The following is a 21,118-nucleotide window of genomic DNA, read 5'->3' as shown; positions in this document are numbered from 1 at the left end:
AGTCTTCAATCCACTTACATATCTGGGAACCTATTCTGTATGCTCGTACATCAGATAGTTGCCCTGAGGTCTGCAGAAGTTGGCCAGCATATGATCCTACACCAGAAAGGCTCTATTTCAGCCCCCCGCCCCAGTGGTATCAGGCCTAGGCATAGCCTATAAGTGAGCAGTTAGTTCAGGCGGCATCAAACAGCAGGCTGGACAACGCTTGTCAGACCATAGACTGTTGTGGAGAACCTGCTGTAGCTGGCTGCGGGTGGTGACACAGTGCATAGCTGCAATGGTGGCTCAACCCACCCCTTTGTTGATAGTACATCATTCTTCATCACATAGGCCACAATAGTTTGAGCTCCGACGTATGGTAATCCTTGCCACCACTGCCAGTCTGGCTGCCATATTTTGTCCTATCTGCACTGTTCTGGCCCTGGCAGCATGGTATGTGCTAACTGCTTTTGAACAGAGCTTGGCCCCTCTGTAGTTTTTGTGTCAGACCACAGTGATACTATTTTAGCTTGTCCATGGGTTTCAGCTGCCAAGTAAAAGGCAGTGGTGCAACAATAGTGTTCTTGCATACAGTTTTGTGCAATTGCAATGGTGGGTGGTATTCATAAACAAAATGCAAGTGATCCAAAAGCATTAGACATCTACAGGAGAAGGGAGCTAAGTGCTAGAGAGAAAGTTAAGATTGTGATTGTTTTGTAGGACTATTATTGGTTTGCATTTTCTCATTCGTTTGAAATGGATGTGTGAAACTGTCTCTGGTGCCCGTAATATATTTTGCTTAATGGGTCAATAATGATGGGAAGTGAGAAAGAAAACTGCCGTGGTCAGAGATCTTCACACTGTAGCTTTTCATGTGCAGTAATGATAATATCTTCAGCTGTGTGCGTATTAGTTTTTATTTTTTGTGATCAATTTCACTGATACAATTCGCAATCATCAGGCCCATATGCTTGCTCACCGTGATCATGTTTTCAACTGGAAAACACCATATTACTTCTAGAAATAGGCCCAAAATCAATGAGATCTGTGAAACTTTTCCCTGTGTTGTATACTGTTATTTGCCCCTGAGATGAAAGTTTTGTGAACCAATGATTTTGGACCTTTTACTAGAAGTAGGATTGTGTTTTTCCACTGAAAAATCAACACTTTGAGCTTGTAGAGGGGCCTGAAGGTGGTGGATTGTATCACCAAAACTGGTCACAAATAGATAACAACTAAAACATGCAACTATAGGTATTATCGTTATTGCACATAAATATATCCATCAGAAGATGGATGTACGGAAACTACAACTTTTCACGGATAAGGAACATTATTTGTGCAGTATTAGAACAGAGGTATAAGATATTTTACAGTTTTCTGATAAATACAGTAAAGTGTGCCAATATTTATCTCTTTATTACAGGTTCGTAAGCTCTTTGATGCCTCTCCATTCCTCACAAATGAAAATTCAGTGGCCATCATGGATGGGGTTGATGAGGGCCTCTTTTCCTGGTTCACTGTTAACTTCCTTATGGGTGAGTCACAATTTATTGACTGTAGTTTGTTAAAGTTATTAATAAAAGTATGTTCCAGAGATATTTTTCCAGTGTTGTGGAATATACAACAAAATTACCATTTTCTTTCATTGTCCACATATCTGCCAAGCACTTCAAAACATCAGCATTCACTTCCTCAAGAAAAAGTGTAAGTACAGACATACCAAACAGTTTGTAGGAGCTTTTGTCAAGATGTTACTAAACAAATACTTTTTATTTTCATATAGTTGGTCTCTCTTGCAGGAGAAAGCTCATAGGTAGAATATCATAAGCTTCAAATTGATACAAAAATACATTACTATAAGTACAGAGAATTGTTTAAGATGTAATGTTAGCAAACGACACCACTGTCTCTCTTCAACTTCAGTAATCTTCCATTTCTGAACGTGCTCATTTCACAGCGCACACAGGATTTTAGAACTCTGTTGAGCAAAATCACTTGTCTACCAACGTCACCAACCCACTCGCAAGTTGTTTGCTGTCCGAATCACTTGCTAGGATGTGATGTGCACTTATAGAAAACAGGCTTTGCAAAGTGTGAGAACAGAAGAGAATCACTGATAAACTGGGAGAAAGCAGTAAGAGCTTACACCATTGGCAGAATAGCGTGTTAATTTGACAGATGGCACAAAAACAGAATAATATCTAGTGTCTTGGAAGGGTTAGAAGATTGGAAGATGAAGCAATTAAAAGAGATGTATGCTTGAGAAATTTGATAGGTAGCTGTTGTCACTCACTGCTGATGCCCGTGACTGTGAGAAATGGTTGTATGTATCACTACCCTCGACAGGCATTAACTGGCTGTTTGCAGCCTTCACTACAGACAAGCATTTCATTGAGACACAGCACCAGACAAACCACTGCCTCATAGCTTTATGATATCCCAGATGCTTCAGTGAGACGCCTGATGGGCAGCGAAGATGCTGCTAAGATGAGAGGAACTCCCACTTCCCACTAGGGCTGACACTTCATAGAGCTGTTTGATGAGTGTTTCTAATTTATTTTGCGAACAACTTCTATTTGCCATTGACTACATATATTTATTGTAAATCCCACATTTGCAGTTTGAGCTTTGAGCCATTAGCAAGTAGTTTAGCTGCAACCGATTGTAAATATTAAAGTTAGGCATCCACAGGAAAAAGAATCTATCACACAGTCATTACATGAAGTGATCACAACTGATAAATGATGGAATCTACTCAAATGCTGGAACACAGCAACTGTCAACACAGCAGAAATAAACTGGGGTCTTGCGTTTTTTTTTTTTTTTTTTTTTTTTTTAAATTATATATGTTTGGAATTTATTAACAGAATGGCATCCCAAAGCCTGTACGGAATAATTAGCCAGGTGGATGTGAGGTGTATCGTGTAGTTTTATTTCTTCGTTTCACAAAGCCTCGTCATTCAGGAAAAGTCTGTCTACGTGTAATAGCAAATAACGCAATACTTAGGAGACATTTGTTTTAATGTTTTAGTGGTATCAACAGACCTGCTGTATTTTAGAAATTTCAACTTTCCCCACATGGAATGTTATTAATTGTATTTATCCATGCTCTGGATTTTAGACGTTGTGCGTTTCTCAGATGACAGCTCACTATTAAGTGTGTCAATGTGTGTTCGTTTGTCTCAAGAGGACTTTCTGTTCATGTGAATAAGGCAGGATGTTTGTCATCTATGTAAAATGATGTGGCACATCATGTAATTATTCCATCGAATTCGTGTCATATGTAGCACATCACGTAATGATTCCATAGAAATCATGTCGTACTGCCCTCAAAAGTTTTCACTGTTTGTGCACTGAGGTATTTACTCTGAAGCTGGAAAGAGAGCTTAAGCTTGAAAGCAATTGCGACTATCAGAGTTTAAAGTATGGTAGGTGTGTGGGTAAGCTACTACGAACAGCGTAGTGAACGCATTATTGTAGCCAAGATAGACACAAAGCCCATGCCTACCACAGTAGTACAAGTTAGTATGCCAACTAGCTCCGCAGATGATGAAGAGATTTATCAAATGTATGACAAGATAAAAGAAATTATTCAGATAGTGAAAGGAGACAAAAATTTAATAGTCATGGGGGCTGGAATTCAATGTTGGGAAAAGAAAGAGAAGGAAAAGTAGTAGGTGAATATGGAATGGGGGTAAGGAATGAAAGAGGAAGCAGCCTGGTAGAATTTTGCACAGAGCACATGGAAGTGGCCTGGAGTCACTGGAAGATTTCAGATAGATTATATAATGGCAAGACAGAAATTTAGGAACCAGGTTTTAAAGTATAAGACATTTTCACGGGCAGATGTAGACTCTGATCACAATCTATTGATTATAAACTGTAGATTAAAACTGAAGAAACTGCAAAAAGGTGGGAATTTAAGGATGAAACCTGGCTAAACTCAAAGAACCAGAGGTTGTAGAGTGTCTGAGGGAGAGCATTAGGGAACAATTGACAAGAACGGGGGAACGAAATACAGTAGAAGAAGAATGGGTAGCTTTGAGAGATGAAATAGTGAAGGCAGCAGAGGATCAGGCAGGTAAAAAGATGAGGGATAGTAGAAATTCTTGGGAACAGAAGAAATATTGAATTTAATTGATGAAAGGAGAAAATATAAAAATGCAGTAAATGAAGCAGGCAAAAAGGAGTACAAATGTCTCAAAAATGAGATTGACAGGAAGTGCAAAATGGCTAATCAAGGATGGCTTGAGGACAAATGTAAGGATGTAAAGGCATATATCACTGGGGGCAAGATAGATACTGCCTACAGAAAAATTAAAGAGACCTTTGGAGAAAAGGAACCACTTGTGAGAATATCAAGAGCTCAGATGGAAAACCAGTACTAAACAAAGAAGGGAAAGCAGAAAGGTGGAAGGAGTATACAGAGGGTCTGTACAAGGGCGATATACTTGAGGGCAATATTATGGAAATGGAAGAGGATGTAGTTGACAGAGCACTGAAAGACCTAAGTTGAAACAAGGCCCCGGAAGTAGACAACATTCTGTTGGAACTACTGGTAGCCTTGGAAGATCCAGCTCTGATAAAACTTTACAATCTGGTGAGTTTAATAAGTCATGGCTGCAAACTACTAACATGAATTCTTTACAGACAAATGGAAAAACTGGTAGAAGCCTACCTCTGGGAAGATCGGTTCGGATTCTGTAGAAATGATGGAACACGTGATGCAGTACTGACCCTATGACATATCTTAGAAGACAGATTAAGGAAAGGCAAACCTACATTTCTAGCATTTGTAGACTTAGAGAAAGCTTTTGACAATGTTGACTGGAATACTCTCTTTTAAATTCTATAGGTGGCAGGAGTCAGATACAGGGAGCGAAAGGCTATTTACAATTTCTGCAGAAACCAGATGGCAGTTATAAGAGTCGAGGGACATGAAAGGGAAGCAGTGGTTGGGAAGGGAGTGATATAGGGTTGTAGCCTATCTCCGATGTTATTTAATCTGTATATTAAGCAAGCAGTAAACGAAACAAAGAAAAATTCAGAGTAGGAATTAAAATCCATGGAGAAGAAATGAAAACTTTGAGATTTGCCAATGACATTGAAATTCTGTCAGAGGCAGCAAAGGACCTGAAAGAGCAGTTGAACGGAATGGACAGTATCTTGAAAGAGGATATTAGATAAACATCAACAAAAGCAAAATGAGGCTAATGGTATGTAGTCGAACTAAATCAGGTGATACTGAGGGAATTAGATTAGGAAATGAGACACTTAAAGTACTAGATGAGTTTTGCTATTTTGGAAGCAAAATAACTGATGGTCGAAGTAGAGAGTTTAGGCAAAAAGAGAATAGAAGCTTTTGAATGGTGGTTCTACAGAAGAATGCTGAAGATTAGATGGGTAGATCACATAACTAATGAGGAAGTACTTAATAGAATTGGAGAGAAGAGAAATTTGTGGCACAACTTGACTAGAAAAAGGGATTGGATGGTAGGACATGTTCTGAGGTATCAAGGGATCACCAATTTAGTATTGGAGGGCAGCGTGTAGGGTAAAAATCGTAGAGGGAGACCAAGAGATGAATACACTAAACAGATTCAGAAGGATGTAGGTTGCAGTAGGTACTGGGAGATGAAGAAGCTTGCACAGGATAGAGTAGCATGTAGAGCTGCATCAAACCAGTCTCTTGGCTGAAGACAAAAAATTTTCAACATCTTATAGTTTGATAGTGAATTGTCTTTATTTTTGCTATTGCCCATAGTTTTTCGATACTTCCCAAATAAGAAAACAACTGCGCAGTCTGTGGTCTGAAGACCATCACACATACATCACAACACTCAGTGTCCTGAGAGTTAGCTGTCTTCAGTTTGTACTTACACTGAATCTCGGGCCATTAACTATGTTGTTCATAATTTCATTACAGACCGGCTGGGTGGAAGTGGGGGTGATGGTACTGTGGCAGCATTGGACCTCGGTGGAGGCTCAACACAGATCACATTTGCCCCCACAGACCACACAACACTGAAGGAGGCAAGGTCAGAGCTACTTCACAAAGTCTCCGCTTTCAGGCAAAGTCTGTCTGTATATACTAACAGGTAAGGCAATACTTAGCAGGAATGATACTTTGTTTAAAATCATTACGTCTTTATTTTCCGCAAGTTCTGCATTTATCGTGGGCCTATTTTTTGATCAAATATTTCAACAGATAGAAATGAGACAAGTATTAAACTGACCGACATGAGGTGTAGTTTTGCAGAAACAAATTTAATTGCTTGGAAGTAATCAGGAAACTAAGGAAACTAGTGATTTGAGGAAAAATTGCAGCATTTCACAAGCAGCTGCTGCCAGCTATGTAAATGAAGTGTCAAAAAGGTTCTCTCTTCAAGGCCTAGCTGTTTTACACACAAAAAATCACCTTGGTTTGAGGATTAAATGTCAAAATGATTTCCTTTAAATTGAATACTAAACTCATGACATTTCATAAACAAAAGTTGATAGAAAAGCTAATGAGGTTTATAAAAGCTCCTGCTTTATGGAAGAAAATGAATAAAGAAATGGTCAAATGTTTTGTGAAATGATTTGTCTAAAAGTAAGAAATAAAATAGATTACAGAAATATTTGACGCGCCCCTCTAATGATACTTGAAATAGCCTACAGCAAATCAAGAGCCTGCTGAGAATGTAAAGTTCAGTGTTTAGCTTAGAATCTTAAAATTTTAAAGAGTACTAGAGGATATTTGTTTGGTGGATTATGTAGACCATGTGGTCTGTATTTGTGTGGCCTTTGCATATATCTGTCATAAAAAAAAAAACCAAAAAACCTTCAGTCTCAAAAATTTTTCAATAGAAAATCCAAATAACATGAAAGGGAATGACATATTCTCAACTGGCACATCAAATGTTTCTCTAATCTGTTTTATTTTTTACTTTGTGACAAATATTTTCTCTAAGAATTTGACTGGTTCTCAAATATTTTTCATTAAAATATTTCTGTAATAATCTGGAAAACTAAACCGGCACAATTCATTAGTGTACTGTGGATTTGGCATAAAAAGGCACTCTTATTAAGTTACTCAAGTTTGTAAGAGAAAGATCTTTTGAGAAGAAGTAGAATAGGTATACAAAAGTGAAGATAAATGAAGAATAGTACAAATTAGAATTTGGAAAAGAAGTAGACTAGAAGTAAAAATTCTAATAGGGTAATCTGAAGTTTGGATCAAAGTATATGAGACATATGGTAGGCTGCTGGTGTTGTTTTAACAGATTGCTGCAGTGCGTTGCTCATTATTTTGAAGCTCATGTTTGCATAATTTCCATTGGCAGTGTTGGAGGCTGTGAAACTGCTTAGTTTTGCTGTGTATGCATAATGATTGTGTTATTAGACTTCCAATGCTGATATTGTAGGTCAGGGGAATTTATCAAGGAGACATCTTGGTTTCCATTGTGTATGAGGGATTATAAAAACTACCAGACTGATCTATACGAATATGTTTGTTCCTTAAAACTTAACATATTCTTATTTCTGGAAATACGTGAAAGAATAAAGAGTGTCTATGTTCTTTTATGTTGGAATATTCGCCAATCACTCTAAATAAAATTGTCACTGTAACATTGCTATGTTATTTTTGAAAAATGGTTTCATTTGTGGAATTCCAAAACAAAACTCTGTTGACATATTTATATTACTAAAAGCTCCAAATGTTTACCCAGACGCTGTTGCACATTGCCTATATAACGGCATCCAGCGGCATCAGTATTTCGTATAATTATTCACTGAATGTAACAATTTAAATGCTTTGTAATCTATTGATAAAGTGGTATAATATTCCGCAAAAGGCTTAACACAATAAGTCAAATATTAAAGTTAGAAACTTAGCAATGGAAAGTAGTGGATGGAATAACAGCAGTTGGGCTCTGGCACTCTGTGTTTGATTTGTTCTTTTGTGACTAAATTATATCATTGTACAGTACACAGTTCAGGAGATATCTCATTAAACATTGAGAGATATGAAAAAGTATGTTTTATACGTGGGGTTCAATTCTTTATAAAGGGTTGAGATTGGGGGTGGGGTTATTGGCACATACTGTTTTCAGTGTGTTACTGGTGAAATAATAACTATTAGTGTTTACATTTGCAAAATGCCTTTTAGATAAGTTATCAGCCTGTGTTTTGGGGCTGGTTGCAGAAAATAGTGAAGTAGGCAAGACATGTTTCAAGGAAGTCATATTGAATCAAAAAGTTGTTGTTTTGACCTCTGTTGTCTATTACATTATTTGGAAACAGGGAAGAAGGGAAAGTGGATTCAGTTACTCACAACCCAGGTTATGAAGCAACAGGGAAAGGTAAACAGGGAGGGTAGCAAGGATGGAGGCATGGTTGTCAGAGGGAAGCCAAAGATATATCTTTGGCTTCCCTCTGACAACCATGCCTCCATCCTTGCTACCCTCCCTGTTTACCTTTCCCTGTTGCTTCATAACCTGGGTTGTGAGTAACTGAATCCACTTTCCCTTCTTCCCTTTTTTCCCCTCTCTCCTCCCTGATGAAGGAACAAAGTTCCGAAAGCTAGGAATGTAAATCTTCAGTTCTGTTTTATGTGTATCTATCGGCTGTACTGAGCTGAGGTAAGTACTGGCCAGCCCCTCTATCTCTTTGTTAGTATTTGTTTCATATCTTATATGAGATTTTCCATTAATCATTTACATTATTTGGAAAGTTTTATTCAATACATATTCACTGTGGACCAGTTTTGGATGCACAGATCATAGTAATATTGTGATAGAGGCCTGCTCAATTATAATGCCCCTTTACTATATTTACCCTATTACAACTTTTATAACTGTGATTGTGTAACTAATGAATTTTAAGCAGTTGTACTATTAGTTCTTGCCTCCAAAACAAAACACTATTTTATACAGAAGAGTGTAGATTCAAAAGAAATATTTGAACAAGGATTCATTTAATAGTTGTCATTATTTGTACCCAGGTTAAAATATGGTTGCCAGTCCAAATTGGTCATATAATTTTGAAATAAGAAATTCATTAGATAAAATAGAACCTTCTAGCATTTATTTCACATATAGACAGGTCTGTAAAATCAGTCGCTATCAGCAACATCTTTGTAGCTCTCTACAGTGAGGTATGTTCCGAAATATAAAATTTTGCACTTCACAAAATGGAAAAAATAGTATCCTGTGACTATATTACCAATGAGTCACTTTTAGAATTGGGCAACTCGTACAAATACCTGGGTGTAACACTTTGTAGGGATATGAAATGGATTGATCACATAGGTTCAGTCATGGGTAATGCAGATTATAGACTTCGGTTTATTGGTAGAATACTGGGGAAGTGCAATTAATCTACAAAAAAGATTGCTTACAAATCACTTTTGTGACCAGTTCAAGAATGTTGGTCAAGTGTGTGGGATCCATACCAATAGGACCAGTTCTAGAATATTGCTTAAGTGTTTAGGACCTGTACCAGATAGCATTAACAGGGGATATTGAATGTATACACAGAAGGGGAGTACAAATTGTCACAGGTTTGTTTAATGCATGGGAGAGAGTCACAGAGGAAGAAACTGAACTGGAAGATTATTGAAGGTAAGTGTAAACTGTCCCGAGAAAGTTTATCAACAAAGTTTCAAGAACCAGATTTAAATAATTGCTGTAGGAATAAATAACAACTCCTTATGTATCGCTCACGTAGGTATCATGAGAATAGGATTAGAATAATTACAGCACACACACACACACACACACACACACACACACACACACACACACACAGGGTGTGTACCCTCCGCCATGCACCTCACAGCTGTTTGCAGATTATAGATATAGATGTAGATATTAAGTGACTAACAAACCTCTCACTCACAATAATGTTTGCTAACTGACCTGTCAAGCTTTGAAAGACTCATTTTTATGATAGCTATTCTAGCCATGAGGAAATAGTATTTTAGAATGTAGGACACTGTCAGTACAATAACACTTGGTAACATTTGTTTAGAACACAATTAAAAGTAGAATGCATTATGCAATAGTCAACTTTTGTCTCAATTACAGATTTAAGAATGGCTTCAAAATAGTGTGGAATAAGATGGTAGCTATTTTCTTCAACAAGCAAAGTTTCAGTTCAGGTTATGCAATCTAATAAGCGCGATCCTTTAACTTTACTAGTGATTTTACTCATATTTTTTAGAACTTTCTTTGTAGTAGTAGTAGTAGTAGTAGTAGTAGTAGTAGTTGTTGTTGTTGTTGTTGTTGTTGTTGTTGTTTTTATTATTAACAAAATCAGTCTTTTCTATAATTAGATTCAACATTATTGACTCTTAGATAACTTGGGATTAGGAATAGGTTTCTAGTTCAGGTTACATGACTAAGGTCAATAACTGTCTCAGAACACATGAAGATTAAATTCCACAAATGAGTTAGTTCACTTGAAAAGAGGTACTGATTTTACAGATTGAATGAAACAATACACTGCCTGGAGGTGATGTGTTGAGTGGTGATGGTGTTGACAAGTATTATGCAAGTGTGGTTCAGCATACAAATGGCTATAATGTTGTCTCAAGATGTGCTGCTTGCAGTGAGGCATAGCAATTTAGCATCATTGGATGGTGTGCTGTGGGTCGCCAGTTCAAATCTGATCAGTTACTTTAATATTTTTCATTTGTAAAAGCTTCTCAAAATCTCTTGTGTTTGTATATTATGGAATATTCAATGTTTGTATAAATAGTAGCACTCTGTAGAAAGTTCAGCTCTGTTGTGGCTGCCTGTTGGTATTTGTAATAAAGGTGCTTCCAGTGCTGAGTTTTGTATTCCATTGGTGATCCAGCTTTTGCATTTTGACTTGAGTGTGGTTTTGACATGACAATACAATTCTTCCTTCCATACCCAAACACAATAGACTATTTGACAAACACTCTATGCTGCAGTAAACTGCTTATGCATCTATCTGAGGCTTATTTTTACTAAAATTTCAAGTATTTTCAGTCTCGTTTCCACTTCAAGGGAGAGGGAGTTGTGACAGGAACGGCACCTGGCCACACCATGCCAGTAACATGCCAAACCCGATTAACACTTTCCCTGCTACTGACTTGCTCTCTGCATTCCGTGCTGAGCACATCTTTGCTATGACTGTGCAGCTCACCAAATGCTGCTACATGTGTTGAGTGCCGGTGTTCCAGCCGCTATGAAATAATCATCCAATTTTAAGAAAACTATTAAGTGAAAAACTTTGATTTTTGCACATCATACAGGCTGATGTCTTTGTTAGGTAAAGGTCTGAATCACTTCGTTATTCCACATAGTTAAGTAAAACATTGCACACAATTTTGGAGTGTTTGTAGAGGTATAAACCCATTGCATAGACTTTGCATATGGTGGATTTTAGCTCATATATTGCAGAGTATGAAATGTAGGTAAGGTATCAAAATTTTATTTAAGATTGAGATCAGAATGATATCTTACTTCGTTCTTGAGTTACTGATTTTTGTATCCGATGGATGGTCATGCACAATGTTAAGATTTCTGTCCTTGCACATCTCAAATCATGTGGTCATTACAATCATCATATTTTGTAAATGGTTAAAGATACTGAAATGATTTTTTTTGCAAATGATATCATGCAAACACACACATGTTTTATGATAAATACTTGAAACATTTTTATTCACCGAGACAAGTGAGTAACTTGTTCGCAACAGTGAGAGGTCGGCCTAAAGGTGTCCACAGCACCGAAGGGTCAGTGGCTCAGGACACGTACAGACGTCTATAGCACTGTAGGAAAATCCGAGCGGTGTCTGTGTCTACACGTCCACAATGCGTAGGAACAGCGGAGCAGGGCATCTATACACATCCACAACAGTGATAGGGTTAACATGCTGACTCCTTGTAGATGCATGATAAAAACTGAGAAAAAGATTGAGTTGCAATATGAAAATGAATTTCATAGAGAGAACAATTTTTCTCGCACGTGGGAGATAAGAATCGCATTGTGAGTTGCAGAATGGATTGAATGGCATCTTAAGCTGGTAGCTGTCACGCAGTAAAGCTGTTTACAGTAGTGGGAATTTATGCAGAAGCATCTTCCTTGATAACTGGATGAGTTCAGTTTACCTATCATTAATTACAATTGTAACTGCATTAGTGATGGAGAGAATGTAGAGTGTATGTAGTGCAGACTGAAGTGCCACAGGTCACAGGTTCGATGCTAGTCCTATAATAATTTTTTTTTGTTGGCATTGGATTATGTTAGTGTATATGACCAAAAATAAGGTTGAGACTGTTGAATTTAAATTAGAAGCTGGTTTATGGCTACAAAATCAGCATATGAGAAACCATTACTGCAGAATGGTCATGTTCATGATAAAAGTTTCCGCATAAGTTCACTCAAAATTTAATGCTGCTGTGGCAAAGTATCCATTGTAAAATTTTATGATGTGAGACCAGTTTATCTTGCTGATGTTTGTATGATGACTGTTACTGTAGAAATAATAAATCACAACATAACAAATTTGTTTGCATCTGCTGTGTATTGAATATCAAATTGTCCTTTATCTCATCTGTTGTGCAATCAACACAATGGAGGTTATCAGCTACCATCAAAAGTGAAAGTAGAGAAGGGATAAAGAGAAGAGAGAAGAAAAAGATAAGTTTGTAACAGGATCGAATCTAAGAATCTAAGTGTACAAACTTATGACCTTGTACCCTATGTTCTGCATCATTTCACACACAGTGATAATTGTAATACACTATAAGAAAATTCATTTTAACCCATTGCTTTTCACTTTCCAATGTTTGTTTGCTAGTTCTGAAGTCCAGTTCTCTCTCTCTCTCTTTCTCTTTCTTTCCTCCCTCCCTACTTCCAGCTTACCCTCTCAAGTTTCACCCACCTTTGTCATACAGAGCAATTAGTTTACATGACTTCCAGTGGCAATGATTCCTCAGAATTGGTCCAATACTGCCCTGCATGTTACTATTTCAGCACAGTTATTCTTAGTGCTGTACATACTGTCCCTGACAAAAAAAAGTGAAGCACCTAGAAGACCCCATCGGATGTCACTGTAACTTTGTCCACGTATGCACTGTCAGCGGGTATCTAAATGACGTAGAGTTGCAATTCTCTCTGACAGGTAGAATGGCTACCAGGGTGCATTAGTGTTGTTCATGTGTAGTGTTGTTACCAGACTTTGTAGGGTATGTAAAAGGTGTGAACTATGTCAGATGTTTAGTGATCACTTTGAAGGGCACAGAGGTACCACGTACTAGTGTGAGAAAGTGGTATCAGCTCCATACAGAGTTAGAAAGGAGCTATACTGTGGGTATCCATTTGACCCCCCCCTGCGGGTTCGGGGGTAAGAATAGGCCCGCGGTATTCCTGCCTGTCGTAAGAGGCGACTAAAAGGAGTCTCAAATGTTTTGGTCTTAATGTGATGGTCCCCCTTGGGGTTTGACCTCCATTTTTCAAAATTCTACAGAAGTACGAGCCTTTTGGGGAAGGACACCTTACATGGTGTACCACTGGTCCTAAGTGCACTAAGACCTTGGCACTCAGCATTGCACCGGCGTTGTCACCATACCCATTATTCCTCAAATTGGGCCTAAACGCCTGATGGGTTGTCCAAGTTACGCCCATAGTGCATCTCCATCTGCACCAGCGATCATGATGGACTTTCCATGGCACCAGAAATCCAGCACGGTAGCCAGCCCGTTGTGGTGGGGTCGTCATGTACCCTCTAGGTTGTAGCCCCCTGACAACACAGGGATCGTACTGCCGATACCTGAGCTGCACCCTCCCCACGTTGGCCAAGGAGTAGATGCCCGTCTCCTTGGGGCATCAGGACTCCCGCCAATGGTCATCCTGCCAGGTGGCCCTTGCTGTGGCTGGGTGGCGCCCGTGGGGAGAGCCCCTGGTCGGAGTGGGTGGTATCGGGGCGGACGTTTCGCACATGAAACGTCAACACGTATCAGGTCGCTCTGCGGCCGAGTCTTCCAAAAGAAAAGGTACCGTTTCTAGTTCTGGTTCTCCTGCCCTTTCCCCCTTGGCCACTCCATGGGAGGAGGGACAGGCCCGCCGGCTTGGGGCGAAGTACTTCCCCCGCTATTTGGTCTGTTCCCAAACAGATGGGGGGACGTTCGCCACCTCCAAGCCCATGTTCTTTGTTCAGCACATTGAGGACGTCTTCGGGGAAATCGAGGCTCTCAGCAAGATGCGATCAGGGTCCGTTCTTATCAAGACCACCTCTGCCACACAATCGGCGGCACTCCAGGCGTGCGACCGCCTAGGGGACATCCCAGTCTCCATTGTCCCACATCTGGCACTCAATAGGACGCAGGGGGTTATTTTTCATCGTGACCTCCTGCTACAATCTGATGAGGAGCTCAGGGCCAACCTGGAGCGCCGCGGCGTGCATTTCGTCCGGCGAGTCCAGCGCGGCCCCAAAGACCGTCGCATCGACACCGGGGCCTTTATCCTCGCCTTCGAGGGGGACGTTCTCCCGGAGAAGGTAAAGGTGATGTGCTACCGGTGCGACGTGCGACCTTACGTCCCGCCTCCTATGCGCTGTTTTAGGTGTTTGCGCTTTGGGCACATGTCGTCCCGGTGTGAGGCTGAGCCCCTTTGTGGCGACTGTGGACGTCCTCTTCGTGAGGAACATACTTGCACCCCACCACCTCGGTGCCCTAATTGTCCTGGCGTCCACTCGCCTAGGTCCCCAGACTGCCCCGCCTATCAGAAGGAGAAAAAGATACAAGAAATCAAAACTTTGGATCGGCTCTCTTATTCTGAGGCCAGGAAGAAGTATGACCGCCTTCATCCCGTGTCACTGGCCACTTCGTTTGCCTCAGTTGTGTCCACTCCTTCCGCTGTATCCTCACCTCTATCCTGTCCCCCCTCCGCCTCCTCTGCCCATCAGGGGGCTCTGCCTCCGCCTCCCAAATCCCTCCCTTCCAACTACTCCTCCTCCCCCGCGGCCCCCACCCCCCCTGCCCCAGGGGCCACCCTTCCTCCTCCTCCTCCCCCCACGCCACCTGAGAAGCGATCCTCTTCTCAGGCGTCCATCGGGGAAACGTTCCGGACCCCAGCTTCCGAGGTCCGGCGTTCCAAAACGGACCTCGCGCGTGAGGACCTTCTTCGGGTCCAGCCCACCATCCCTGTGCCTCCTCGGCCTTCCAAGAAGGCCTCCAAGAAGAAGTCTCTATCCCCCTCTCCACCTCGGCGCGTTTCATCTGACGCTTCATCCGTGAGTCGCTGCTCCCGGCCGTCCTCAGTTTCGCCGGGACGCTCTGCTGCCAGGCGTTCCGCCGGCCTTTTGTCGGCAAATGATGCGGCCCCTCCTACACCATCAGGGACAGCGGCCGCAGCTGGCGACGAGTCGATGGAACCGGATCCGCCTGCCGTCAGTTGTAGCGTTGTTGCCTCGCAACCTGGCCCTCCGCGGCCATCGAGGTGACCAGCTCTTCCCCGTCTCGTTCCCCCAACTTTTTGACTAGCAATGGCGTTGTTTCATTGGAACATAAGAGGTATTCGATCTAATCGGGAGGAATTACAACTGCTCCTCCGCCTGCACTGTCCGCTCGTCCTTGGTCTCCAGGAAACCAAGTTGCGCCCGACTGACCGTATTGCCTTTTCCCACTATACCTCGGAGCGGTATGACCTCGCCCCTGTGGCCGGTATCCCAGCTCATGGTGGGGTCATGTTGCTCGTTCGGGACGATGTCTATTACCATCCCATCCCATTGACCACCCCACTCCAAGCAATAGCTATCCGCATTACTCTTTCTGCTTTTACTTTTTCAGTTTGTACCGTCTACACTCCACCGTCATCTGCTGTTAGTCGGGCTGACATGATGCACCTGATCGATCAGCTTCCCCCGCCGTTCTTGTTGTTTGGCGACTTCAATGCCCATCATCCCCTTTGGGGCTCTCCTGCATCCTGTCAAAGAGGCTCACTCTTGGCGGATGTCTTCAACCATCTCAATCTTGTCTGCCTCAATACCGGCGCCCCGACTTTCCTCTCGGACTCTACTCATACCTACTCCCACTTGGACCTCTCGATCTGTTCTACCACTCTTGCCCGTCGGTTCGAGTGGTATGTCCTTTCTGACACCTATTCGAGCGACCACTTCCCCTGTGTCGTTCGTCTCCTGCACCACACCCCATCCCCACGTCCTTCGCGCTGGAACATACTGAAAGCTGACTGGGGACTTTACTCCTCCCTGGCGACCTTTCCGGACCACGATTTTTCCAGCTGTGACAGTCAGGTCGAATACCTCACGGCTGTTATTATCCATGCTGCCGAACGTTCCATACCTCGTACTACTTCTTCTTCACGTCGCGTTTCCGTCCCCTGGTGGAACGAGGCTTGTAGGGACGCTATCCGTGCTCGACGACGTGCTTTACGCACCTTTCGCCGCCATCCTACGTTGGCGAATTGTATTGAATACAAACGACTCCGAGCGCAATGCCGTAGAGTCATCAAAGACAGCAAAAAAGCTTGCTGGGCCTCTTTCACGAGCTCCTTTACCAGTTTTACTCCCTCTTCCGTTGTTTGGGGTAGCCTGCGCCGGCTGTCGGGCATTAAGGCCCACTCCTCAGTACCTGGCCTGACCTCAGGTAATGAGGTCCTTGTTGATCCTGTGGCTGTCTCCAACGCCTTTGGCCGCTTTTTCGCGGAGGTTTCAAGCTCCGCCCATTACCATCCTGCCTTCCTTCCCAGGAAAGAGGCAGACGAGGCTCGGCGACCTTCCTTCCACTCGCTGAATCTGGAAACTTACAATGCCCCCTTTACTATGCGGGAACTCGAACGTGCGCTTGCACTGTCCCGGTCCTCTGCTCCGGGGCCAGATGCCATTCACGTTCAGATGCTGGCACACCTTTCTCCGGCGGGCAAAAGCTTCCTTCTTCGTACCTACAATCGCGTCTGGACCGAAGGTCAGGTCCCCATGCGTTGGCGTGACGCCGTTGTTGTTCCTATATCCAAACCCGGGAAGGATAGACACCTTCCTTCTAGTTACCGCCCCATTTCTCTTACAAGCTGTGTCTGTAAGGTGATGGAGCGCATGGTTAATGCTCGGTTAGTTTGGATTCTTGAATCTCGACGACTACTTACTAATGTCCAATGCGGCTTTCGTCGCCGCCGCTCCGCTGTTGACCACCTTGTGACCTTGTCGACATTCATCATGAACAACTTTTTGCGAAAGCGCCAAACGGTAGCCGTGTTCTTCGATTTGGAGAAGGCTTATGATACCTGTTGGAGAGGAGGTATCCTCCGCACTATGCACAAGTGGGGCCTACGCGGTCGTCTGCCCCTTTTTATTGATTCCTTTTTAACGGATCGAAAGTTTAGGGTACGTGTGGGTTCCGTATTGTCCGACGTCTTCCTCCAGGAGAACGGAGTGCCTCAGGGCTCCGTCTTGAGCGTAGCCCTTTTTGCCATCGCGATCAATCCAATTATGGATTGCATTCCACCTAATGTCTCAGGCTCTCTCTTTGTCGATGACTTCGCGATCTACTGCAGTGCCCAGAGAACATGCCTCCTGGAGCGCTGCCTCCAGCGTTGTCTAGACAGCCTCTACTCATGGAGCGTGGCAAATGGCTTCCGGTTCTCTGAAGAGAAGACGGTTTGTATGAACTTTTGGCGATATAAAGCGTTCCTTCCGCCATCCTTACATCTCGGTCCCGTTGTTCTCCCATTCGTGGACACAACTAAGTTTCTAGGGCTCACGTTGGACCGGAAACTGTGTTGGTCTCCACATGTCTCTTATTTGGCGGCCCGTTGTACACGTTCCCTTAATGTCCTCAGAGTTCTTAGCGGTTCATCTTGGGGAGCGGATCGCACTGTCCTGCTTCGCTTGTATCGGTCCATAGTCCGATCGAAGCTGGATTATGGGAGCTTCGTCTACTCGTCCGCTCGGCCATCCCTCTTACGCCGGCTCAACTCCATCCACCATCGGGGGATACGTCTTGCGACCGGAGCCTTCTACACTAGTCCTGTCAAGAGTCTTTACGCTGAAGCTGCCGAGTTACCATTGACCTACCGGCGCGACATACTGCTGTGTCGGTATGCCTGCCGGCTGTTGTCTATGCCCGAACACCCCTCTTACAAGTCCTTCTTCGCCGATTCTCTCGACCGTCAGTACGGGTTGTATGTGTCTGCCCTGCTGCTCCCCGGAGTCCGCTTCCGTCGCCTGCTTCGACAATTGGATTTTGCCCTCCCTACCACCTTCAGAGAGGGTGAGAGCCTGACACCACCTTGGCTCCAGGCTCCGGTTCGTATTTATCTGGACCTCAGCTCACTCCCGAAGGAGGGTACTCCGGCTGCAGTGTATTGCTCACGGTTTGTCGAACTTCGTGCTCGACTTGCTGGTCACACCTTTATTTACACCGATGGCTCCAAAACTGACGATGGTGTCGGCTGTGCCTTTGTCGTCGGGACCGCCACCTTTAAATACCGGCTCCTTGACCAATGTTCCAGCTTTACGGCCGAGCTTTTTGCTCTCCATCAGGCCATTCAGTATGCCCGCCGCCACCGCCATTCCTCGTATGTACTTTGCACTGACTCCCTCAGTGCTCTTCAGAGCCTTGGGGCTCCCTATCCGGTCCATCCCTTGATTCAACGAATCCAGCAGTCCCTCCATTCTTTCGCTGATAATGGCGGTTCTATCAGCTTTCTGTGGGTCCCCGGACATGTAGGAGTGCCTGGGAATGAGGCTGCGGATGCTGCAGCCAAGGCTGCAGTCCTCCAGCCTCGGCCAGCCTCCCATTGTGTCCCGTCATCTGACGTTTGTGGGGATGTATGTAAGAGGCTTGTGTCCTTGTGGTGGGATGCTTGGTCATCCCTCCAAGGAAACAAGCTCCAGGCAGTAAAACCGCTCCCAACTGCTTGGACAACATCCTCCCGACCATCTCGGCGCGAGGAGGTCCTTCTGACCAGGTTGCGGATTGGGCATTGCCGGTTTAGCCACCGCTACCTGCTCTCTGGTGACCCAGCCCCGCAGTGCCCTTGTGGTCAGGCATTAACGGTGCGCCATGTTTTATTGTTGTGTCCCCGTTTTAGTCAATTTCGTGTTGTCCTGTCCCTGCCATCTACCTTACCGGATGTTTTAGCTGATGACGCTCGAGCAGCTGCTCGTCTTCTGCGTTTTATAACTTTAACTGGCTTGACCAAAGACATTTAACCTTTTTACTTATTTCATCTGCATCTTTGTCAGGTCCTTTTGATGTCCCCCCATCCCCTTGAGTTTTAGCAGGTTCCTTGTGCTCTAACACCAGTGACTGGGCGCTAATGACCTCAGCAGTTGAGCGCCCTTAAACCCTACCAAAAAAAAAAAAAAAAAAAAAAAATCCATTTGACCAGCTTGTCGAGTTGTGCAGTATCTAGATTTGTGGGCATTTGTATGTGACAGTAGCCCAATGTTGCACTGCACGGGAACAGAACAGCAGGCATACTCGTCATAGAGGTTCTTGTTGAATGTGTCTAGCCACCAAGAGGGAGGATTGTAATATCGTGCACTGAGCACAGAGTAACCCACTCACAACTCCACCTGCCACCCAGGAATAAGTAATGGACTTCCGTATCCTTGGTCAGAGACTAGCAGTAACTGGCCTAGGGAATTAATGTCCCATTTATAGGTTGCCAATAACGCCACACCACAGAGGGCTGCTTTGGAGTGGTTCTGTGACCAGGAAGTGTGAACTACCAATTAACTGTCACATTGTGTGAAGTTATGACTCACAGTTCTGCATTACCCCAGATGACTGTCATCAGCGGTTATGGCGGTGACCTGGGGAGAGGTTCTGTTCTTCCATTGTTTTGGATAGGTATGGTAGTGTTGTTCTTGGTGTCATGGTGTGGGCAGCTATTCAGTACAACTTATGGCAACAGTCGGTTGTGACAATCCTCCAACCACAGGTGACATAGATGTGTGCATTTGGCAATTTCCAGACAGTATCGCAGGGCCCCCGATTATCACATCAAATGTAATTTCTGATCTGTTTCCATGTCAGAAATCGTAGTTTACCAGTCAAATACGTTTCTGTTGCTCTACAACATCGTAGGCTGCTATTTTCCCATCAAATCTTTTTGTTGCTCTGTAAAATCAGAGGTTATTATTTTTCCGTCTGAATCATTGGCAGTCACATTTTTAACATTCTCGTCTCACTCACATACTTACACAAATACCGTCTCATGACAGAAATTTTGTATCCATATTCCCAAGCTTATGTATGGAAGCTTGTTTTAAGATAAGCAGCACTCGGAAAATTTATTAATAAGTTTATTCTGCTTTTATTATGTTGAATGCGATTTTCATGTTGCTTGCGTGATTTACATTAAATGTCGATGAAAAATCAACTCTAAAGTAAATTTTTCGTTTTCTTGTTACATTCCTTTAATTCTATCCTTACAACTATTCTAATTTAAATAAAAATTCCCCATGATGTTGTATAGAACAGTATTAAAATTGCTCATGGGCAGAGTGTTAAGGGAAATCTGATACTACAACATTGTCACAGATATCCTGTGTCCTCACATGTTACTTTTGAGACAGTATTTTGGTGCCATTTTTCAACAGGACAATGATCATTTACACATGGCACAGGCAAAATATCCAGATCTGTCTGTGATAGAACATGTGGTAACAGCTCAGATGTCTACTCCATCCCACTGCCAGTATGCAAGACATCAAGGATCAGTTGTGGACCAGTTTGCCACAGGAGGGGGCACAATGACTGGATGACACTCCAACCGAATGAGTCCATGCATTCAAAAAGAGGTGCTGTAACATCATTCTGACAAGTGGGCTTATAAATTTAACTCTATTTTCTAGTATTGCTCCCACAAGTCATGTGCATTTTCTCTGATGTTTCAACAGATATCTGCAATTCTGTTTTTGTGATGGCCATCTGGAATGAGCCTAAACAAATACTGCTCATCAAGTCTTTAAAGTAATGCCCAGCAGTGGTTTGTTTCCTGTTACAAAGAGTCTTTTAAGTAGAATTTTATGTTCCTGTTCAACAGAGTAGTCTGAAATTAGTCTGAGATATTCGGTATATTGATACATGTCAACTTGAACATTCAAACGCCAAGAATGATCAGTATTTCAGCAGTGACACTTAAACTGCCC

General features: G+C 42.9%; 1 protein-coding gene across 3 annotated transcripts in view; it reads left to right on the top strand.

The window, feature by feature from the left end:
* The window catches only part of LOC124551032 (ectonucleoside triphosphate diphosphohydrolase 5), a 61,270-nt gene that overhangs the window by 28,687 nt on the left and 11,465 nt on the right, over positions 1 to 21,118 (top strand). For all 3 annotated transcript variants that reach the window (XM_047125884.1, XM_047125886.1, XM_047125885.1), the window contains exons 6-7: positions 1,409 to 1,520; positions 5,912 to 6,083. In XM_047125884.1, coding sequence (XP_046981840.1) covers positions 1,409 to 1,520; positions 5,912 to 6,083 — 284 coding nt within the window. The remainder of the gene's footprint in view (positions 1 to 1,408; positions 1,521 to 5,911; positions 6,084 to 21,118) is intronic.

This window comes from Schistocerca americana, chromosome 9 (assembly GCF_021461395.2).
Source record: "Schistocerca americana isolate TAMUIC-IGC-003095 chromosome 9, iqSchAmer2.1, whole genome shotgun sequence".
In the NCBI taxonomy this organism is placed as follows: Eukaryota; Metazoa; Arthropoda; class Insecta; order Orthoptera; family Acrididae; genus Schistocerca; species Schistocerca americana.
Note: the sequence above shows the minus strand (reverse complement) of the source record. Positions and strands in the feature narration are given on the sequence as shown.